The sequence below is a fragment of the Apis cerana genome, linkage group LG1 (assembly GCF_029169275.1).
Source record: "Apis cerana isolate GH-2021 linkage group LG1, AcerK_1.0, whole genome shotgun sequence".
In the NCBI taxonomy this organism is placed as follows: Eukaryota; Metazoa; Arthropoda; class Insecta; order Hymenoptera; family Apidae; genus Apis; species Apis cerana.
The window spans coordinates 11,841,152-11,863,895 of NC_083852.1; the positions used below are offsets into that span (position 1 = coordinate 11,841,152).

A 22,744-nucleotide genomic window follows, 5' to 3' on the forward strand; every position below is an offset into this window, starting at 1 on the left:
TTAATGTCGTATTTTCTATGTAAACCATGTTACTATCATTTGTAAATGTAAATTTGCCACGACACACATACATTACCTGATAACTTGTCTCTCGTATCTAGCAAACGATTAATCTCTGTAACGTGGTGATTAAACTACGACTGTGTGGGCAAGAATATCGATTCAAACGAATCAGATGCAAAACATATACGATGTTCGTGTGCGTGCAAGTACTTACATGAGTCGAGGAACGGTTAAACCGTTATGGGGACAAAAAAAGCGCGCTAACCAACTTCAATGTTGACCAATAGTCGTGGCACGTTCTTGTTCAACCTACACATACCTGAATATCTACAGATAAGTGAATTCTGGTAAAATTTTTTGTCGTTTAATACCTTGACTTCAAAAGTCAATAGGAAAAGGAAAAACAAGAGAATAACTAGATGAACGGAATGCTCGTACCATATATTGCGCGAGTATGTTTTACCAGTATCCTGCTTTTCTTGGAATAATAACAAAGAACAAGTTAGATCTTCTTCTTCACCATGCTCAGGTCATATACATTTGCTGGTTCCTTAATTGCTAACAGAAGTAGTTTCTCGCTCACATACCGATTGATCTCTTTTTAACTTATACACTGAAATGCTTCGACTTTCCATACAATCGTGTTTCACAATCGTGGGACGATCAGAAGAAAATTCGCTACACAATGGTTCACTTCTCTGATAATGAGTTTAAGATTTCTTAATAATCAGAAACTGAATTTAAAACAAATATGATTTTACGATTTTGGATATATCTTAGATATTTCATCATATTTATGAGATAATAAATCGTTGAAAAAAAAAATAATATTATTAAAGTTATTTTAAAAGAAAATAACATAATAATAAATTTAATAACATAAAAAATATTTTTTGATAATTTTTTTAAGTTTATATTCATTTTAATATTTTATAAATTGATATATGTGTATATATATATATATATATACATTGAATATAATAAAAAAATATTGCAAAGTATTAACATGACGTCTCTGGGTTAGCAGGTTGATATCGAATAAAATGAAGACTTACACGCGATCATACTATGTATATATGGTTGATACGTATACGAGAAATGGTTGTCAGAAGTGACACGGTATGAGGGAGTAAATCACATCGGCATTAAGACAATTAGGTAGAGAACGATGGGTTCAGTTCAGTTGGTTGACATGTCTTGGACAGAAACAGATGTCTAATATGCCTTTTATTTCGACTCCATAGTCATACACGTATATGTTAAACACTTATTCGATCCACAGGACGTACGTAGGATAAACGCATGGGCGTCGATGCGAAGCATTAAAAATGAGGAATAATATGACACATATTTTAATCATATAATTTTTTCATTACAAAAAGGTTATATATAAAATTGTTATTTAAAATATGTGTAAATATTATCTCAAAAAATGTAATGTCCAAAAATATATACATAAGTTTAAAGTTGTTTTATAAATAAATTGTTAGCGACGACCATGTGCATGATACAATTCAAAGAGTATATGTGCACGCAAAAGTCTATTTGTGGTCGTGCAATTGTACGAAGGAAATGAGATCAAGTTTGAGTGATTACAGCAGTCGAAGAGAAGAGGAGAGACAGGGAATGGAGATAGGACAGTTCAAGAACCGAATCTACAGATTACCAGCTGGATAAACTGGAACAAACGAAGTACCAGATTTTTACGAATACTAAGTACATCGTTTTTTATTAATATTTAAAATATTTTGAAAATATATTACGATATGGAGGTATAATGGATTTTTTAAAATAATTATTTTGAAATAATTACACAGATCTGATTAAGATTGCTTTCAAAAATAAACATTTATTTCAAAATTAATGCTTACCAGCTGTATCCTAAAAACTAAGATCTATCCTATACACTGACTGTGTTTAGGTGTCTTTTCTTAAGATTTCTTAAGAATTCATTGCATTATTAAGTTGTGTACAATTTTTTGTCTGTTTGTGTAGTACCGTAATAGCTTTCACAGCAAAATCAAACATTTTCTGATTTACATCACATGATTTTCTTGCACACATATATTACATTCAAATGACGGTACCAGAATGTATTTTGCACATATGTAATATTTCAACACTTGAAATCATGCTTACATACTGGTTCACGTACTATTTTTTTATCACCAAACTTAAATCGGTCGATTTTCATTGATTGATCTATGTCTTGATAAAGATTATAATGATAGTACCGCTAAATGGTGATATCACATTTATGGTTCGGAGTATGTACTGTTTGGTCAGTTTAAAAAAAAAGTGTGACACAGACCTAAACAGTTTCTTTCGCAGATTGTACCAATTCTCCAAATGAGGTTTCCAAACATTGTCGTAATTCTGCATAACTTACGACTAATACACTCTGCTCGTCCCGTGACATCAAACATATCTATAAAAAAAAATATTATGCCATAAATACATATTCAAAAATAACAATAATATTTTAATTATAATTTTAATTATTTCAATATCTTATCATTCTCCTATGTATAATATTTATTTACATTTACATATTTATTTACTTATTTACATATTTACATACATATTTACATATGTATATAAATTTAATTAAAAATTTTTTTAATATCTCATTCTTTATAAAAAATTTAAATTGTTTATAAAAGAAAAAAGATAGAAACTATTTTCGAAAGAAGCATACTTTATCCTGAGAACCTGAGTCCAACTTGTTTAAACAAGATACGACATGTGCCATATCTAACCATGGTCTTCCATCAGCTGCTACCTGATGGAAAACATAATCCCTAAACAATTTGAGCATATATCGATCACCCGTCTCTGCCCAAGTAGGTTCCATATTAAGCTCAGGTCTTTCGTTAATAGTAGCCAATTTTACAAGTAATTTAAATAATCTTCCATTTTCCAACTCCTTGGCAAGTTCGTTTTCTAATACATCGGATCGGAGTTGAGCTGCATCTAATTGTGTATAAAATCGTGCTCCAATCATTGGCATGAGATCTGTTACACTTTTTCGTGCTTGATTAGACAGTAAATACCTATAAAATTATATACATATATAAGCATACGCGGTTATAGATATGAGCAATATGTCACTTTATATTTTATCGAAAGTTAAAGTCTTTTATATCAAAAATGATTTTATATGAAAAAAATATAATTATTTTATATAAAAAATATAAAAAATATTTCAAAATTTATATTAATTATAATTATAATTAATTATTTCAAAAAATATATTAAAAAATTAAAATACATTGAATCAAGCCATAAAGAAATATTGTTTTTGCATTTTAAAAATTAATAAATAAAATTAAAAAAAAATAAGATTTATACAAACAGAATAAGATTTCGAAGATCCGTAGAATAGGAACGTGCGACGAGTTCAAGAGAAGCTTGCATGTTGTCGCGATGGACGGCAAGGAGACTGCGACATGCTAATGCCAACACCAACTTTCCTAAAGCAATTAAATCTTCTTGTTGGTAGTGTGGTATAAGTGAAAGTGGATTTGATGAGCTTCCATCATAAGTAACAACATCTGGTATAGCTGCACAACTTAAACGAAGTCTTGTTCGCGATGTGAGTAATACTTTTGTAGGATCTAAACATCTGTACGCCAACCCTAAATAATAAAATAATTATAAATTTTATATATTATCTATAAAATGAAACAAAATATATAATAATATTATTAATAAACCAGCAGCATGAATAACACGAAGAGCGGCAGTGAGTTGAATTATATAGCTCCATATAACACTTTCTGGTAGCATACTACTATGCTGTTGCCTCAAAATGGTATTCTTAGTGTGGCTATAGGGTCGAGGCGCATTTGGATCTGAGGAAAATGGATCTGTATAACCATTTAATTCGGTTGCTGAGAAATGCTTGGTTAATAATGTTTCCGATCCGGGATGATAATCGTAAACAAATATCATGGCTAAAATAATAAAATTGTTTTACAGAAACATATTTACCAACTTTGTTTTAATATATTATAAATACAAGTTACAATACAAACAGTTATCACCGAAAGCCTTGGTAGTAAAAACTTCTCTTAATTGCACCAAATTTGTATGTGATAAGCGTTTCCACATATCAACCAGCACCATACATTTTGTGTTAGCAAGTCTGAAATCTAAAAACATATTAAATGCTTATTTCAATACCAAATCCACACTTTTTATTTATATATTATATATAAATAAGTAAAGTTTGTAACAAGACAAAAATATTTACCGTGTATACGTCGTAAACAATAACGTGTACCACTTTTAATACTAGTAGCTTTGTAAGTTGATGTTTGATATCCAAGAATTGTTGATGCAGGTTTATGAATTGGTTCCAATGGGCACAACTCATGATAATTATCTACTTCGTTTGGTAGATCGGGAAATCGTACTATATCAGGTTGTGCTAACGTTAAAGCATTTTTTTGAAGAATGTCCATTCTTAAACTTTCACTAACAAAGAAACTAAGTGCTGCTTGAGGAGGTGGGGTTGAGGGAGCAGAAGAACTATTAGATGATGGAGGTTTTGTAGGTTTTACTGGTTGGAGATGTGCGGGAGTTCCTGGATAAACATAGCCTATCTGACTTGCCCCCACATTTCCAATCTGTTCATAGAAGTATTCATTAATTCATTAATTAAGAAATAAAAAAGATTTTATTTGAATTTTTAAATTTGCTTACAGTTTCAGTTCCATCTTCTGTTCCAACAGTATCTGTTACTGCATTTCCAAGATAAAAATAGGTAGTACCACCCACATTTTCTTGTGAATGATAAGAATTATTGAAAAGATTTGGAGAACTACTGTTGCTATTAGTAAGACCTCTTCCTGGTACAAATTCTGGACTGGCAGTTACCTTTTTCTGTGAATCCAGAGAAAGATTTGACAAATGTTTGGTAATAGTGGTGGTACTTAAAGTTACTCCAGGACTTTGACGATTCTATAAAAAAATATATAATAAGAAAATAGATATAAATATATTGCTTTATATATATGATTTTTTTCTTCAAATAAATTATAGATGAATAATAATATATTACCATGTAGGTAGCAAGTTTGGACTCCAGTGGAACTCCATTCGTTTGAGGGGTATATGTAACAAACATTGATGGGTCCATCTCTGCTTCAACCACTGCATTTACTATAACACTTAACCCTCACTTCTATTTTCCGTATTTTTCTTCTTGCAGAAAATCTCTTCCCTCCTGTTTTTCTCAGTGGGAATTAACAAATATACTTTATTTCAATTATATTTTCTTATTAGACAAGTATATAATTCGATATCAATCTCCAAAGCCTATAACATATTTTATAAATAAAAATAAAAAATAAGCATGCAATTAAATTTTACATATAACTTTTAACTATTATTTAATATTATTTAATATTATTTTGTAACAATAGCTATAAGATGACATTATGTTCATAAAATTGTATATAAAATATAAATAATTAAATATGCTTTGCCAAAAAATTCATTCATTTGTTATTGTATAATAAAATTCAAAATTAAAGACATTACTATGTTACATATAATTATCATTATGTTATTTATAATAATTTTTATTATATACTTATATACATCATTTTAATTTTTTCAAAAACATAATATTGTTAAACAAATAATTAATATATGAAAAAAGAAAATATATAATTGATTTTTTAAATATATAACAATTAATTAATTTTATTTATATTATTTTGAATTTTGTTTGTATTTGTTTGTATTCGTAAAATCATTCAAAAAGTCATGCACAAATTTGATAAAATATACCGCTTGTTATAAATGAAGCATCAACTTGCCGCGTATGGTTTCAAAAGAGTAAACATAACACAAATTGTTAATTCTGAATGAAATTTCGAGTATGATGAGTCTAGCTCAAGTTATAAAAAAAAAGGAAAACCGAAATGAACAAGTAGAATCGCACGCTATAGCAATGGCAGCTGATTTTGACAATACAGCGAAAAAGACGCACAGGATATAACCTTGACTCCACGTTATTGCTGATATGAGGTATTCACTGTAATCACAGTTTCGACAGAAAGTTCGAATAATTGTGTAACAAAGAGACCAAAAACAATAAATTATGAGAACATATTCGATAAAATGCGTACGAACAGTACGCTTAGCTAACATAACCATTTACACTGTCACTGATGTCGCGTCGGTGTACGGCGCCAAAATTCCGATCTTTTCGGTTTGTGATGCACCACGATAAACACGCGTAATAAAAAACAACAATTAAAGTGATGATTTGATAACAGCCTGACCGTATTATAACATGTTTCCATCCAGTAGGCTTGAGTAGACACAGGAGAAAGCAGCACCAATCCGATCTAATATGTTTATGGTGTTCTCCCTTTGCTTCGGCTGCCTATATGTATTTCTCTTTCTCCCTCTCTTCCTTCCCCACTCCCCTCTCCTGTTCATCGTCCTTCGATCGGAGCAGCTGTCTCTCTGCCACAGCTTGTCTCCGGGCGCGCGAGTCGCAAAACTGTATATTTACGTTTCGAACATATTATGATCGCATTTCGAATTATTACTGTATTTTTTGGATCTTGTATTACTATTTTCTAATGAGAATGAATTATTTATAATATTTTCAATATATTTAAATTCTTCTAATACATTATTAAGGAAAATCGATTATTAAGGAACAAAAACATGTCACGATTTAGTTGGTATAATACCGTGTAAAGTGTACAGTGTTATGTTATTGCGCCGCATTTAAAATATTCATATTAATATATAATCTTTCATGACTGATTAACATTTTAGAAAATATTTCATTTGTAATAATATGACTAATAAATATATATATTAGATTATTATAATATATATATATATATTAATTGTAATCAATGAAAAAAATAAAAAATATATATATATTATATATATATATTTTTTAAAAAGTTAATTTTAAATACAATTTCAGAGTTAATATTATTTTTATTATGAAATAATTATAAGTATGCTTTATTTATTTTTATATATTTAAAATGCATACTATAATTAGATTTTTTGTATTTATAGTTTTTCTTTATGTTTTATTTCTTTTACGATATTTTTTTATTTTAAATTAATAATAAATATTAATATAATACAAATATTTATAATAAATATAGGAAACTTTTTTCGATATTCTAGTCTTTTTGATTAATCCATTTAATTGCATTCTTGGCAACCCTGTTGCCTATCTGTTGGCAACCCTGATCAGAATACTTTTGATTATTACAGACTTCAAGTATCTGATTGTATATAGTAGTTTAGAGCATCGAGAATTCGAGAACGTATAAATTCTATCATATTTAATTATTATTGCGATTTGCGTTTATTAATAAACGTTGCAATTTAAATTTAACTAATTAATAAAACATTTTATAATAATGATTATACCTGTACGTTGTTTTACCTGTGGAAAGGTGATTGGTAACAAATGGGAAGCTTACCTTGGTTTATTACAAGCAGAATACACGGAAGGGTAAGTATTAGGTTATTGCAAATGAAATGATCTATTTTTTAATAAAACAAATGATTTATAATTTTATTGAAAATAATAAATAATTAATCAAAATTTGATACAACTAATTTAATATATTTTCTTTATTTAAAAAGAAAATTAAAATTAATTATTTAATTAAAACAATTAAAATTTGTAATTAATTCTTATTAATAACTTTTTGATTTATTTTTAATATTTGTATCTTATATAATAATTTAAATTATTAACATCAATAGTAGATTGTTTATTATTTTAATGTAAATAATTATTTTACCCTTTTATAACAATTTTCTATTAAATTTATAAGAAAAAAAAAGCGAATTTTAAATGAAATATAGTTATAATATATAATTTATTTTTTGTAACAAAATAATAAAATGTTATTCAATTGTATTTAACTATTCTTAAGTTTTAAATTAATATACAATAAATATTATTTAGTAATGAACATTTAATTAGTAAATTGTGATTTACTTTTGTGAAGTCAGTCACTTGATATGCAACAATCTAATATGTATATATATATATAAAATATGCATTTAATAGTTATATATATGTATATATACATACATATATCTTATACTAAATTGAAAAAACAAATAAAATATGATTTAAATGAAATATATCTGCAAGTAATATAGTTTATATGTAATTATTTATATTAATAAGAAATCTAAATTGAATTGTAAGTATATAAATAAATTATAAATTTTTTATTATTTTTTAGGAATATTTCCATATTTATCATATATATCATATATTAATAAGATATAATAATTTATCAAAAATTATCAATATACAATTATCAAAATATATTATATAATATATTTTTGTTACAGAGATGCTCTTGATGCATTGGGATTGAAACGATATTGCTGCCGTAGAATGCTTCTTGGACATGTAGATTTAATTGAAAAACTCTTGAATTATGCACCATTAGAAAAATAAAAATGTAAAATTTTATATAATATTAAGATATTATTATTTATATAAAAATATATTTTTTTAAATTATGTGAAAATAGATAAAGAAAAGGAATAAATATACAAATATTATTGTAAAATGATTTGTATTTAAAAATCGTAATTATTTTTTTTACCAGAAATATGTAAAAATTTTTAACAATGGCATAAAAAATCGATTGATTTATAACAAGTTCAATAAAAGTTGCTTCAAAAACATGCTTTTTTTAAATATACATTCATATTAAATGCAACACAGAAGAGTGAAATTTTCTGTATTGTGAATCACATATATGAAATATATAATGACCTGCTTAGACATTAAATATTACAACATATATCATATAATACAAACCATATAATGTATGTTACTAAATTTAGAAAAAATGAAGGTTATATTTTGAGATTCAATTAATTAAAAGATGAACAATATATAAAATTTTTTAAATAACAATAATTTTTGTCAATTTTAAAAGTTAATAGTTTTAACAAATATAAAACTTAATTTTTTTTTAGAATAAATTTCAAAATATACAATTATGCAAAATAATATAATTTTTTCTAACATAATTTATCATTATTAATTAAAAATTTCAATTTTATTAAATAAATAATATCAAATAAATTAATTAGAACGTATTGCTCCAATGTATATTATGAATACTGTCAATTTTTTTCAGTCTAAATTTGCGAATTAAATATAATAGAATATACTATATATTATATTTTAGGAACAAAGTAAATTATTAGATATATTTTGAAATTAATTTATCATTCGATAATATTTAAAATCTTTTCATATAACCTTCTCTAACATTATTTATTCTGTAAATTGTTCGCGTGTATTACTTTTACACCGAATGTCGGTTTTTAAATTTCATTATCCTTACAAGAATTAAGTTCTAAAGTTCTTACTTGTATAACAACTGAAGTTCTCTTGAAGTTATCTTTTTTTTATCTTACTAGAGCATTTCTTGTAAGCATACATTGCGTCTAAATTTCTGATATAGATTTGATTAAAATTCTGATTATATTAATCTTATAAAATAAATTATTTTTAATCCTATTTTGATTTTTGTGATTGTCTTTATCAAAATAATAAAATTATCAGAAATTTATTGCATTAAAATCTTTTAAATGGTTTCCAAACTCTTTCGAAATTTGGAATATAGCAATACCTAAAATTCTATATATATGTGAAAAAAATTTCTTAACTGTATAAATTAGCGATTTGTATTAATGCACTACGAGATCCAAATATTAAAGCCATAATGCCAATAATACAAATGATCACGTTCTTCAGTGCTACCCAATTTCCTGGTCCAAAACCGACGTCCCAATAAGTTACAGTTTCGACAAACACAGGAATTAAAAGTCCCAATATTGAAAAACAAAATGCACCAATTAATCCAATAAAAGGTTCAATAGTTGGTACAATAACAGCCAGTAAGACTATAACATACAAATAATAATTTGTTAAATTTTGCAGATATAATATTTGAGAACTTATAATACACTTTATAACAAAAATTACATTAACAATTAAAATACTCACCTGCTCCTGTGACCATAACTGTTCTTAAAATATAATTTGCCAACATTGGTTTTTTTTGGAATCGATCTTTTATACCGTTCCATGCAATGTCAAGGCAAACATAAAATTGTAATCCAAATGTGCAATAAACAGCAAGAGCTATTAAAATCTTTACAACTTGAGCCGGTCTAAAAAGAACAAAAAATATAAAAAATAATTATACAATTGCATTATTTAAAAATTGCATTATCTTATTGTAATTCTTACATTTCTTCTGTTGGTAGATTTAATGTTATACTATCTAAGGTTTTATCTTGATATTTTACATATCCTAAAAATCCTAGTAAAATGTATATAAGCGTAACACCGGACATTCCCTTATTTAAAACACCGCAAATTCCGACAAAATGTTGAGGTGTTTTCATATTATTCTCCAGTGGCATTACAACTCCTAAAATAGTAAATACAAATTACTTTCTGTTAAATATAAAATATATATTATATATATTATATAATACATATTAAATTATATATTATAAAATATATATTATTTAGAATTTTTTAAATAAGTTGAGTAATACCTATTGCTTCCATTGCAAATATAGTTATACTGAAGAATCGTGGAAAATCCTCGATGGGTGCAAATAAACGTACGAATGTAATAGGCGGCATATCCCAAACTAAATAATAAAAAGTTATTCCTAAACCTGTTCCCATAAATATATTAGCCACCATGGAAACAGGTGCAAGATATTTCAAATTTGGTATCCAGCTAAGTAATATCATTGGAATTAATAAACAAATTGCCATCAATCGAAGACTAAATTCACCAGATCCTTCTTCTTTGTAATACTTAATGATTTGATTAAAATTTGCCGCAACAATAACTGTGTACACACTGCAGGTACCAAAGTATGTTGCAAATAAACTAATCTGTATTAAATACCTAGAGATAATATATTATATAATTATTTATCATTAAAATCATGATTTTTTAAATGATTTTATAAATTTAAATATTTTTATTTTATTATTATGATATCTTACCTAATAGGTTTCGAAAATTTTCTTCCCCATTGTGGGCCTGTAGCAAACGCTACTTCTGCTACATCGGCAAAACTCATTTTTGTGCGCCTCGTTTTATAATAAAGGACATGTGCACATTTTACCTAAAATATTAATTTTATATTTATCTAAAATATTAATTATTTTTTTATTGTGTTATTATTTTTTGATATATAATTACCAAAATATATGCGCAATGTGTGCATACAAACGCCACCAAGACTGTGGCAAATATACCAACAATAAGTCCAGCATTTTTGAAAGCTATTGGCATGGATAATATACCTGTTCCAAGAGCTGCTTTCAATAAATGCGTTAACGTATCACCGTCCCTGAAAATTATTTTTTATTATTAATTATTAGGTATTTTAAAATAAATATATCATTTATATTTACATAATGAAATACAATATAATGTTAGATATCGATTATTTTCTTTCAGTTAAATAAAGTAAAAATAAAATATAGCACGACATAAATGTGACACGTTGTAAAAATTAAGGGTATCAGTTCATTAAATATTTTTTTAACTGCATTATCACGACTTACGTCGTTGGGTTATCTACTCTTCGTTCACTGAAAGGGTCGAAGCTTTTTCCGTCACCCTGTCCAGTCTCCATATCTTGTGGAGCGACTTGCACTTTGTATCTGCAAGGAACATTATGATACTGACATTGAATAAATTTTACTTCATTTAATATATTTGATTATAGAATTAATAATGTTATTTTCATCTTTCATCATAATATTTTTATTAAAATTATTAAAATTATTAAAATTTTTTTAAATTGATCAATATAGAAGTAAATTCTTACTTAAATACACCATCTTTCGCATTGGACCCATCTTGGGGTAAGAAAGTGTCCATCTCCGTCGGCGCTTTATTGTCCTATAAATAAATATTATATAATTGTAAATAATAATTATTTTCATTATTTTTATAAAACAATTATATTTTCATAAAAACTTACCATGATGTGTGTGCGTATTTCTTTGTTTAGCTAATAATATATGTTACCTATAACAAAGAAAACATGTATTATAAAATAATATTAATATATAATATAAAGATAAAAAAAAAAAATGAAAGAGAAAATTGAAAATTTGAACTCAAAATTGTTTTAAATAAATTTTATAAAAATTAATAACAATTTATTTAATATATTTTAATAATAAAAGTATTTTATTTAAATGTTTTATTGCAATTGTCGCAAATTTGTAATTAAAAAAAAAAATGAAATAATATAACTGTCATAAATTTATAGGCTAATTGTTTCTTGATTTATATGCAAAATTATGAAAAATAAGATCATTGATGTTCCATTTACTATTCCGTTTTATTACATTTATTTTATTAATTTTATTAATTATTATTTTTTTAATTTCAAACTGTCAAAACAATTGTATATTTTGAATAAATAGAAATCATGATTAATTATGATATGTTATATCAATAAAGTTTAATCATTATTAAGATATTATTATCGACAATCATAAAAGAATATGATATAATATTATTCTGTTGTATGCATTTGATGATACGGAAAATATATTTTTGTGAAAGTTTTTTTTTCAAGAACGTAAATATATAAAATAATATCTTATCAACATTTGCTAAATGCTAAAATACAATCAATATTTTAATTATTGATAATAATAATTATATCTACGTATATCTGTTGCATAATACAAAAAATATATTCTTTTTTCATTTCATTGAATTAAGAAATTAATTAAAATTTAATATTAAATTGTAATTAAGATGGAAATCAATATTTTTTAAAATATCCATAGATCAAAATAATTAAATATCTGACAAAAAAAAATTTTTAATATAAAAATTGATATTTACTTTCATTTTATTTAATTATTTTAATCTAATTTAATTATATGTAAGAATTTTTATCATGATTTCGCCATAATTAAAATATAATAAATATTTTGAATGTAACTAAAATTGTAAAGATTTTGTATATACAATTTGTAATATAGAATTAATGAATACATATATATATATATATATTTTTTTCATTTATTGCGCATAAATTGTGTTTCTTTTAAATTTTAAATGTACATATTATATCCCATAAAAGAAAAAAAAAAGTCTTAATGTAATGTAATGTCACTTGTATGATTCATTATCATTCAAACGGAAGCGTGCTTAGAAAATTATCATATACATGCTATCTATAAAAACCAATTCTAATATTAAATTAATTTCAATTTATTTATTTATAATTTTTTAATTCACTTTTTTAATTCATTCATTTTGAAAATTATTATTAAAATAAAATCTTAATACAAAAACTAAAAGAACAAAATATTGTTTCAAATTTTTTAATTTTTTCATTCATTTTTTAAATTTCATTTTATTTGAAAATTTTTTGTAATCAAATAAAATACGAGAAAATATTTCTCACAAGTTTCTTTTGAAAAGAAATTATGTAATTTTATACAAATTTTATACGATTAGATATTTAAAAAAATATTTTAAAAAACGAGAAATTATTATAAAGATTTGTTTTTATCGATTCGTCAATGATCTAAGACGAAGTATCATTACGTAAAATGTCATCTTAGAAACTTTGGCCTTGCGACTTGTGGTTCTGGATTTTAATGACGCGGAAATGCAGAAATGTGGATGACACACAGAAAGAATTAACACAAATGTGTAAATGCTATTCAACACATTGTCAATAATTATAATTATGATCTTAAAAGTCCACGTAAAACAATAATTAAATAAATAAAAAAAATAAAAATAAAAATATTGATAAAAAATATTTTTATAAGAATTTCATTTTAAATTTCAAAGAGATTTTAAAATTTTTATAATAATTATATATAAGATTCGAAAATGTTTGCAAAATTTTTAAAAATAATTGAAGTTTCAAGATTTCAAAATTTTTAGGAAAATTAATAACGAGTTTCAAATGAATTTTAAAATTCATATAATGGTTAATTCTTTATTTACAATTTTTTTGCTTTTTTTCAAATTTCTTGAAATCTGTTAAACAAATTTAAACTTCTGATTATTTTAAAATCTTTATGATCTCTTTGAAATCTTGATTGCTATGAAACCTTTGGATCTTCCTTGAATCCCTGATTGCTATGAAATTTTTAGATTCTCATTGAACCCTTGATTGCCCCGAAACCTTTGGAACCCTCTGAAACCCTTTATAACCCTGAAACCTCTGTAACTTTTTTTTGAACTCTTAAAATCTTTAAGATATATTTTGGTATATCCATTATATTAGAATCGATATCTAAGATATGTGATAAATATAAAAATACAATCAATCAATCAAAGATTAAATAAGTGCGATAATTGATTGAAGTACTCTAAATATTATTATTATTATATAATGTAAATAGTTATTTTTTTTTTTACAAAGTTTTTTGTAGTATTTTGAAAAGTTACAACAATTGTTATCTTAAAATAAATAAAATTATCGCTTAATTTGATTAAAATGTATTTATTCAAATGTATTACAATTGCACAATGTTAAATTTAAAATCTGTATAATAATTATCTTGGTTGAAAGGTCAACGGATAAAAGATCCTTTGTTTGTTCATGATACTAAAAATATTTTTATATAGCTTAAACAAAGGCTGTCTCTTCTGTCAAATTCGTGTTTGATTTTTTTCTTTTTTAATTGTAACTTACAAATTATGTATTATAAAATAACGAATAAATTTAAATTCAATTTAATAGTATCTCAATAAATAAAAAATGTTTAATTAAAATAAATGTTTAAAAAAAAAGAAAAAAAAAGATTCATCAATATCATCGGTTTATTTATTTGCATGTGAAATGCATCAGAAAAACAATGTTCGTAAGTGAAACCATAGGAAATTGTTTCATTGAGAACGGTATTCAATGTATTCATCGATCATCCTTGACGTAACTCCGGACGTTGTCCTCAAAAATATAGAACTGTTGGCAATTTGTGATATATCCATAGATGCACATGATGAATTTAAAAATAGTTAGAAACGATCGCCTAAATTCTTAAGTATTATTTTCTGCAGTAATTTTTTATCAACTTTTTAATTATAAAGAAAACAATTTTCACAATGAATCTGATATAAAAATATTTTATATTAAATTTATACTTATTGTTATATTAATTATATTTGTACAAGGACAAAATAAGGAATATTTCAAATAAATATAGTATCATTGGTTAATGACTTTGAATGATATATATATATATCATTCAAAGTTCATGTATATATATATATATATATATATATCATTCAAAGTTCATGTATATATATATATATATTGAGTATCAGTGTTGCATGAATTGAAACCTCACTCGCCATCGATCGTTTAATACAAGATAACCATGAAACCGGTAGGGCAACTTCGACTCATGACATCTGGTCAAATTACTCGTAAATCGCACATTTATCTTGCGAGACAATTTACACGTCGGTAATATACATTCTTTTATTACATGAGTTATGTCACTACCTACTCACTGTGTTTTATTATTTTTGTTTTTTTTATTTCTTTTATTTGAAATATAATTTTTAAAAAATATATAATTTAATATTACACCAAAATTGTATATAATCATAATTGTATATAATCGTGTAAATAATTTTATGCCTGAAATATTGGCTTCAATTTCGTGTATTTTAAATTTAGAAATCTTTCATAATATTTCTATGTATATAATTTTAATTTTCACATAAAACATAAAACATGTTTATAAGATTAATTTTTATGTTTTTTATAACAGCAAAAAATTTAATATATACAAATTTCAGGTAATTTTTAGAAAACAAAATAAAACAAAATGATACCAGTATTAATAAAATAGCATGATGCTGCAGAAAGCCTAGCAAATGTAAATTGATTGTGCGGGTGCATTCAAAGACGAGGCGCCAAATGACGATATGGTATCGTCAATAACACCGTCACAAAGGTGTTAATTAAAATACAATACCCTGAATTTTTAACAGAAATCGTTTGTTTAGAATTCTAAGGTGAATGAATAAAATATTTCTTCGAAGAATTGAAGAATATTAAATGATTTTATGATTTGAGGTTAAGATTTATTGAAACATGTGGCGTATAAAAATGTTCAAATATGTATTTAAAATTGAAAATGTAACATGATATATTTTATTCTATTTTTTTAAATATATTATGTTTAAAATTTCTTAACTTTATATTTTGAATATTACTTTTACATAATGTTATAAAATAATTTAATATCAGCAATAAATATTCTTTTTTATTCTTGAATGTGAAAGAAAAAGTGATTGAAAGGATTGATATCGCAAAATTCCTTTTGAATATATAATTACATGTTTCATATTGAAAAGATTGAGTTCCCTGTAATCACATAGCAATTTGATTTCATTTGCATGGTATTCGAAAGATTGCATATGAAGGTATAATAAACTCACTGTTGAATTTATATAACATTACAATTCAGCTTAATTATTATTATAGAGTAACGTGATGAAGTTCGATGAAAAAAAAAATAAAATAAATATGAATTGTTTGTACATCTAATCATTTATAATAAACATAATCAATGATATTTATAATCATAGTCAATGATATTTCACTAAATAGAAATTATATTTATTACAATAGAAATTATAATAGAATTACATTTGTTTATTTCGTAAATAAAAAAATTATGTAATTATTATGTAATTATTTTGCATTTAGCTTGATGATGTATTTCCATATTTTTTTTTTTTTAAATTCTTTAATTACTGAAACGTTTTATAATAATATAATATCATTGAATAACGTAAAATTAAGATAACGGAACTGATATTAATTGCACTGACAGTTCTAGTAATTCATGTTGGAATTAATTAATCTCTAATCTATTCTTGTTAAGGCGACAATTAGGAGAGTATGCGTTACATGGAAAATTAGGTCGTTCAACTTTCAGAATTAACCTTTCGTTTATTGTGGTCAATTTTTAATGTTAATACCATTATTTAATTAGTAGCTAATTTTATATATGTATATATTTTTTGTGTGTGTGTGTGTGTGTGTGTGTGTGCGCGCGCGCGCGCGCGCGTGTGTAAAGATACATTCAGAACTGAAAATTACGTAAAATGGAAAATCATGAAAAACTTTATTTGATTTGTATCTATAAAACATGTAAATAATAAGATAAAATTTATGTTCTTGACCCGTTATTTGACTCTTGAAAGTTATCTGAAAGTAAGTTACAGCGATAATTTTCGTAATAATTTACGTTATGTTAGTCATCAAAAATATATATATGATATGCGAGTAATAGATATACGTAATTTTTTTTTTTTATTAAATTGCAGTAATATCATCAGTAGTTGTTTATTTCTCAAATCAAAATCTCAGTATCAAACTTTATACAGTTATTCACTGTTCATTTCGATGCAATTAATGTAATTGATGCTTACAATGTATTAAGTGGAACTAATCAATGTAATTGGATTTATAGAATCGTTTCAAATCATATAATTAGAGAAAAGATTTTTTAGATTTATATTATCAAGTTTGTCTAATTACTAAAAATTAATAACATTAAAAAAAAAAGAAATCAAAGAAATAAGACTCAAGCAATGACAATGCATAATTTTTTCGTTACTTTATTCAGCATTTTTTTTTATTGACTGTGATTCTATTAATAAGATGTGTAAGATGTTTATCTTGTTCGATGGCATTATCATTACATAAAAATATAATTTTATCATATAATTTTATATAACACAATATAAATTAAAAATTCTTTTCTTAATTTTTATTTTGTGATATTATTTAATAATCATAAATTTAAGATGTGAATTATGAAAAATATTGCAAATGTTATAAATCATTTAGAATGATTGACATCTTATGATAAATATAATCACAATACAAATAAATCATTGATTTTTACTTATAAGTGATAATAAAGCGATTTTTAATCTTAATAGGAATAAGAAAATCAATTAATAATGCTTTTAATCTTATTTCTTAATCTTGAATTAATTTAATTAAATAAGCAATAAAATTATCTACAAATTTTTATTTTCGCATAATTTTAATATAATTTATCATATATTTTTGTACATTGTATTTTTCCTTGAAAATATAATTGAACAAAATTTTAATTTCAAATAAATTAATTATATCGAATTAAGTTATGAACATTTATGAATTTATAAACATTTGTAGAAGCAAAAATATATAGTAAAATATCTAAAATAAAATATTTATTATATTATTTAATGAATAAAACAAATTTCTAATAAAATTTTATTTCTTTTTATATTAGAAAAATATCAATTTATGACACATAAATATCCGCAATCTAATCACAAACAATTGAATTTTCCACTGTTTTATTCAATTGTTAAACGAGATTTATGATCCAAAGACGACGAGACGACACTATCAAAAATACATATAGATAAATTATAAACGAGAACGTGATAATAATTTATAAAGAGATCGAAATATTATATATTGTGTTATAGATAAATAAAATTGAAAATATTAAAATACAAATAATTTTTATCATTGTGAAAAATGTATTTTATTTTTTTATGAAAAATATATACAAATAATATTGTATATATATATATATATATATATAATAGTTTCAAAAATATTTACACAATATTGTACTTATTATAACATTTATTTCATTAAATCCAAATGTAAAAATTTCGAATTATTTAGTAGTATTTTTATAAAAATAAAAATCATGAAAATGAAATGTTAATTTTGATAAAAAATCTTATTGAAAATAAATTCATAATTATATATAATTATATTAAAATAATATTGTAAATACTTTTTGTAATCATTATATGTATACTCTTATACTCTTCATCTTACTATTTCAATACTTCATTTTATCTTGATAGCACATGTCTTGATAGTCACATGTGTTTAAAGACGCATGTGGTAATAATATATTCACCTGTATCGAAGTTGATTGCTCTGAATGCATTTGAAAACTGGGTTACCTCGGTACTAAATTTTCTAGTTCGTTGTCATGTGTGTAGATGTCAAGGTTTGATGAGTGATAAATTCCTAAGTGTTAGTCTTGCAAAGTTTATTTTCAATTAAAAAAAAAAAAGAAAAAAAAAAAAGAAAAAGAAATTATATATTTCGAACAAATTAATTAATGAACGACAAAATTAATTTTATTTATTTTTAAATCATTGATGCCTAATAATTAGTTCAGTGAATCATAACCTTAGATGTAAAGTGTGATAGTGCGCGCGCACATGTGCCTTTAATATCTATATATACATATATATTACATATGTACTATATATTCTTCCATTATTTTTAACATTTAAATTTTGCAAATAAAAAGAAAAAAAATTTATAAATAATCAAATAGAACAATAATTTCATCTAAATGCATACAAAAAAATCAATCTTGTATATACGATAAGATTGATTGTAAGGTCAATGAAATTATTCATAGTACATAAAGATTCTTGACACTTTTGTGTTCGACCGGTTTTCTTTCGAGTTCAAGGAGCTCGATACTTGCCTAATGTATATGTATATGTATATATATATATACATATATATATATATATATGTATATATACTTTAAAATTATCCCTAGAAATTTCATTTTGTGCTTTTCACTAGATGTATTCTTTTGGCATAAATTTTGTCGAATAAAAGTTTATTCAAATTTTAAATATTTTTTCTAAAGAATTTTATAAATTCTTAAGAAAATTATCAAGATCATTGGATATAATTTATTTCCAAGAGCTTATTGTATGTAGACAAGGTCGACTAAATCTTTCATGCTATTCTGAAACTGGATTGGCCAGCCTCTTCTTTCGTTCCAAGAAATATCCCATCTTTTCTTAATGCATCTGCCTATAAAATTTGGCAATGATATAAGAAACAAAAAACTATAATTCTTTTAAATTTTTTGTTATTTATAATATAAATATTCTAATTATAATTTAATTAAATAACAAATATGATTAATAATTAAATATAATTATAATCAAAATAATTATAATAATTTAGAAAACTATAAAATTCAATTCTTGGAAATATTATGTTAAGTAAAAATCTTCAATAAAATATATAATTTGTAGAATTTTGATCTATATCCCTATTTAATTAATAAAGATATAAAAATCTAAAATAAAATAAACATTTATAAAATAAGTATTTGAATGTTGCATTAATTATATAATTTTAATGTGTTTATTACAAATAATTATTTCAAATCTAATTAAATCAAAATTTCTTATTTTTCATATTAAATATTTAATAAAAAAGAAATAATTTATTCTATATATAATAATCTATTCGATTTATTATAATTTATTATAATATATTGTAATATATTGTAACTCATTATATGAGTTATCTCTTTGAACGATAAAATAAGAAGCGGAAATGATTTTTTATATTATGAAATGTGTGATAAAATAATTGTCATTACCGTGACGTATCAAATAGAGTAATGTTTCATTATAAAAAGCATGAATTAGTCACAAAAAAAATCGATTTATTTCAGGAAAAGGGTTAAGGAACGAATTTGCTTATAGCAATGAGAACAGCAGTTTCGATGCGCAGGTCCGAAATATCGACACGAAGTTACATCATACAAAGTTACTATGGATGGAACTGCTATCACGAGCCATACAAGTCGCGTCCACACAAACTTAACACCACGTGCTCGTAACAGCATGTTTATACTGATGAAATACGCTCTTAGGTTTGTAGTTTACACATTATTTGAATTATTTTTTATAGGAATTTTCAAATTTAGTATTTCTTTTTCTTAATTAACTTTCATTAATTGATTATTCAAGAGATAAATAAAGATAAATAAAGAGTTTTAGATATTTATTAATAAAATAACTATTATGTTATTAGTAATATAAAAATAACTATAACCATAATTAATATTACAGAATCAATAATTTGAAGTTTCAAGTTAAAATGAATTTGAAGCATGAATTGCAAATTTTTTCAAAAAATATGTAGATAACCTTTGTTGATCTAACCTTAACATCGGTTAATGTTATTTATGTTATTTATGTTATTTATGTAAAACTCATAAATTCACACTAGAATGGTTAGATTTAAAATAACGGAAAAGAGAATTCATGGTATTGTAATACCGTTCTCTTCTTTGAATTTTGTATATACTTAAATACTACCACGAATATAAGAGAATTTACAGTAAATATATAATAGCTAAATGTAGCTAAATGCGCGCGAAAATCTTCTTAAAATGTATGCTGATGTTTGGAACTTAACAATAAAGAGAATTTAATAGAATTTTAAATATCGATATATTATTCAAATTGATGTGACATAAAATTTAAGGGAATAAATGATTCATTTATTTAATATAAACATATTTCACATAAACATATTTCATAGATTACTTAATTAATTTAAAGCATGTTAATAAATTTTAAAATAAACAATAAAAATTCATGAAATTTCGATCACATCAATCGATTGTTCATCAATAGTATACTTTTCAAAAATTTAATTTGGAAATTGATCAATTGCAAACGATTTGATTATTATTTCCTAAATTATTATATCCTAAATTTCTTATCTATTTTATATTTTAAATTAAATGAAACCTTAAATAGAGGTAGAGGGAGCGAGTATCTAATAATGGATTTCAAAAGTAAATTGAAGGCTACATGTACCTGTCGTTAGGTATAGAAAACGTGCTCCGTGATTTTATGTTGTATAAAGACAAACGTGGCATGTACAAACGGATCCCTTGATTTGATGTTATTTCATTTCTGGCAAATGCTGGTTTATGTACTGAATTAATAAATTTATTGCGATGCGAATATGGCACTATATTGTGATTCACAGCACACCGAGCGAGTCTTGCCCAACGTAACACCGTACACTACGCGAACAGCGACTGAAGGAGACTGCCGTTCAGACAAGAATAAACGGGAATAAACTGAAAGTTTTTGTCCCCGGAAGAGCGTCCACTGCGTTTCATCAACCAACCGCCAGAGGTCGAACGTCCTACGTAGCAATCAGTAATCGAATTTTGTTCAAGTATTTTCCACTATATTCAAAATCGATCGAATAATTAACTACATAAATATTGAAAATAATTTTTTTTATATTTCTTTTTTTTATCAATATTATTATCAAAATTTAACTTTACAAAAAAAAAAATAACAAATATTTAAATGAATTCGTCGAATTCGATATTTCGTATTCTCATTTTAAATTTCTATAATGGAATTATTTTAGTAATATATATCTTATAAAATGTATTCTTTCTCATTCTAAATAAAATTATTTTATATATTTGCATGTTATCTACGTTTTATCGTAATTTTTAAATTAATATTTGCTATTAGAGGCGTGGTTTTCGTGTTAAGTTAATTCAACGAACACGTGGTAAGGATCGTATGATGAAATCCTGGCCGGCATGTCTACAGCTACGTGTAAATGTATATAATGACGCAATTTAAAAGATCAAAATATCAATCAATTACGCCAATAATCAATAAAATCTTTAACTATTAGTGATAGTATTAACAAATATTATGCAAGTATCATACAAAACATATATTATTTCTTGCATCATTATTTATATTATATTATTTTATCTGTATCATGTTGTAAAATCATCATTATAATTATAAAGTTATGTATATTC

General features: G+C 24.2%; 4 protein-coding genes and 1 long non-coding RNA gene across 11 annotated transcripts in view; 2 read left to right on the forward strand and 3 right to left on the reverse strand.

Moving 5' to 3' along the window:
- The window catches only part of LOC108001619 (uncharacterized), a 40,109-nt gene extending 39,970 nt beyond the window's left edge, over positions 1-139 (reverse strand). For both annotated transcript variants that reach the window (XM_017062696.3, XM_062073464.1), the window contains exon 1: positions 77-139. The gene's annotated coding sequence lies outside the window, so the exon portion shown is untranslated. The remainder of the gene's footprint in view (positions 1-76) is intronic.
- Positions 140-1,826: 1,687 nt separating this feature from the next.
- Positions 1,827-6,505, reverse strand: LOC108001618 (PAN2-PAN3 deadenylation complex subunit PAN3). 6 transcript variants are annotated; one of them, XM_017062695.3, is made up of 9 exons: positions 6,300-6,505; positions 5,069-5,325; positions 4,711-4,968; positions 4,259-4,634; positions 4,041-4,157; positions 3,720-3,959; positions 3,359-3,641; positions 2,702-3,056; positions 1,827-2,431 (listed from the first exon to the last, which is right to left on the reverse strand). In XM_017062695.3, the coding sequence occupies exons 2-9, from the start codon at positions 5,144-5,146 to the stop codon at positions 2,315-2,317; spliced, it is 1,824 nt and encodes a 607-aa protein (XP_016918184.1). In that variant the 5' UTR covers positions 5,147-5,325; positions 6,300-6,505; the 3' UTR covers positions 1,827-2,314. The 6 variants fall into 6 exon arrangements, with proteins under 6 accessions (XP_016918184.1, XP_016918182.1, XP_061929321.1 ...); XM_017062693.3 differs by having other exon boundaries at positions 6,005-6,505; XM_062073337.1 differs by having other exon boundaries at positions 6,176-6,495.
- Positions 6,506-7,163: 658 nt separating this feature from the next.
- LOC108001617 (DNA-directed RNA polymerases I, II, and III subunit RPABC5) lies at positions 7,164-8,710 on the forward strand. Its single transcript, XM_017062692.3, has 2 exons — positions 7,164-7,510; positions 8,371-8,710. Exons 1-2 carry the CDS (start codon positions 7,416-7,418, stop codon positions 8,477-8,479), a joined length of 204 nt encoding a protein of 67 aa, XP_016918181.1. The 5' UTR covers positions 7,164-7,415; the 3' UTR covers positions 8,480-8,710.
- LOC108001616 (proton-coupled amino acid transporter-like protein pathetic) lies at positions 8,584-22,031 on the reverse strand. The gene is made up of 10 exons (XM_062073362.1): positions 21,762-22,031; positions 12,064-12,110; positions 11,908-11,981; positions 11,642-11,740; positions 11,274-11,424; positions 11,075-11,196; positions 10,609-10,973; positions 10,295-10,478; positions 10,049-10,215; positions 8,584-9,945 (listed from the first exon to the last, which is right to left on the reverse strand). Exons 2-10 carry the CDS (start codon positions 12,064-12,066, stop codon positions 9,704-9,706), a joined length of 1,407 nt encoding a protein of 468 aa, XP_061929346.1. The 5' UTR covers positions 12,067-12,110; positions 21,762-22,031; the 3' UTR covers positions 8,584-9,703.
- On the forward strand, positions 18,180-21,382 carry LOC133665950 (uncharacterized). Its single transcript, XR_009829430.1, has 3 exons — positions 18,180-19,290; positions 20,606-20,806; positions 21,006-21,382. It is a non-coding gene; the product is annotated as an uncharacterized LOC133665950 (long non-coding RNA).
- Positions 22,032-22,744: the final 713 nt, after the last annotated feature.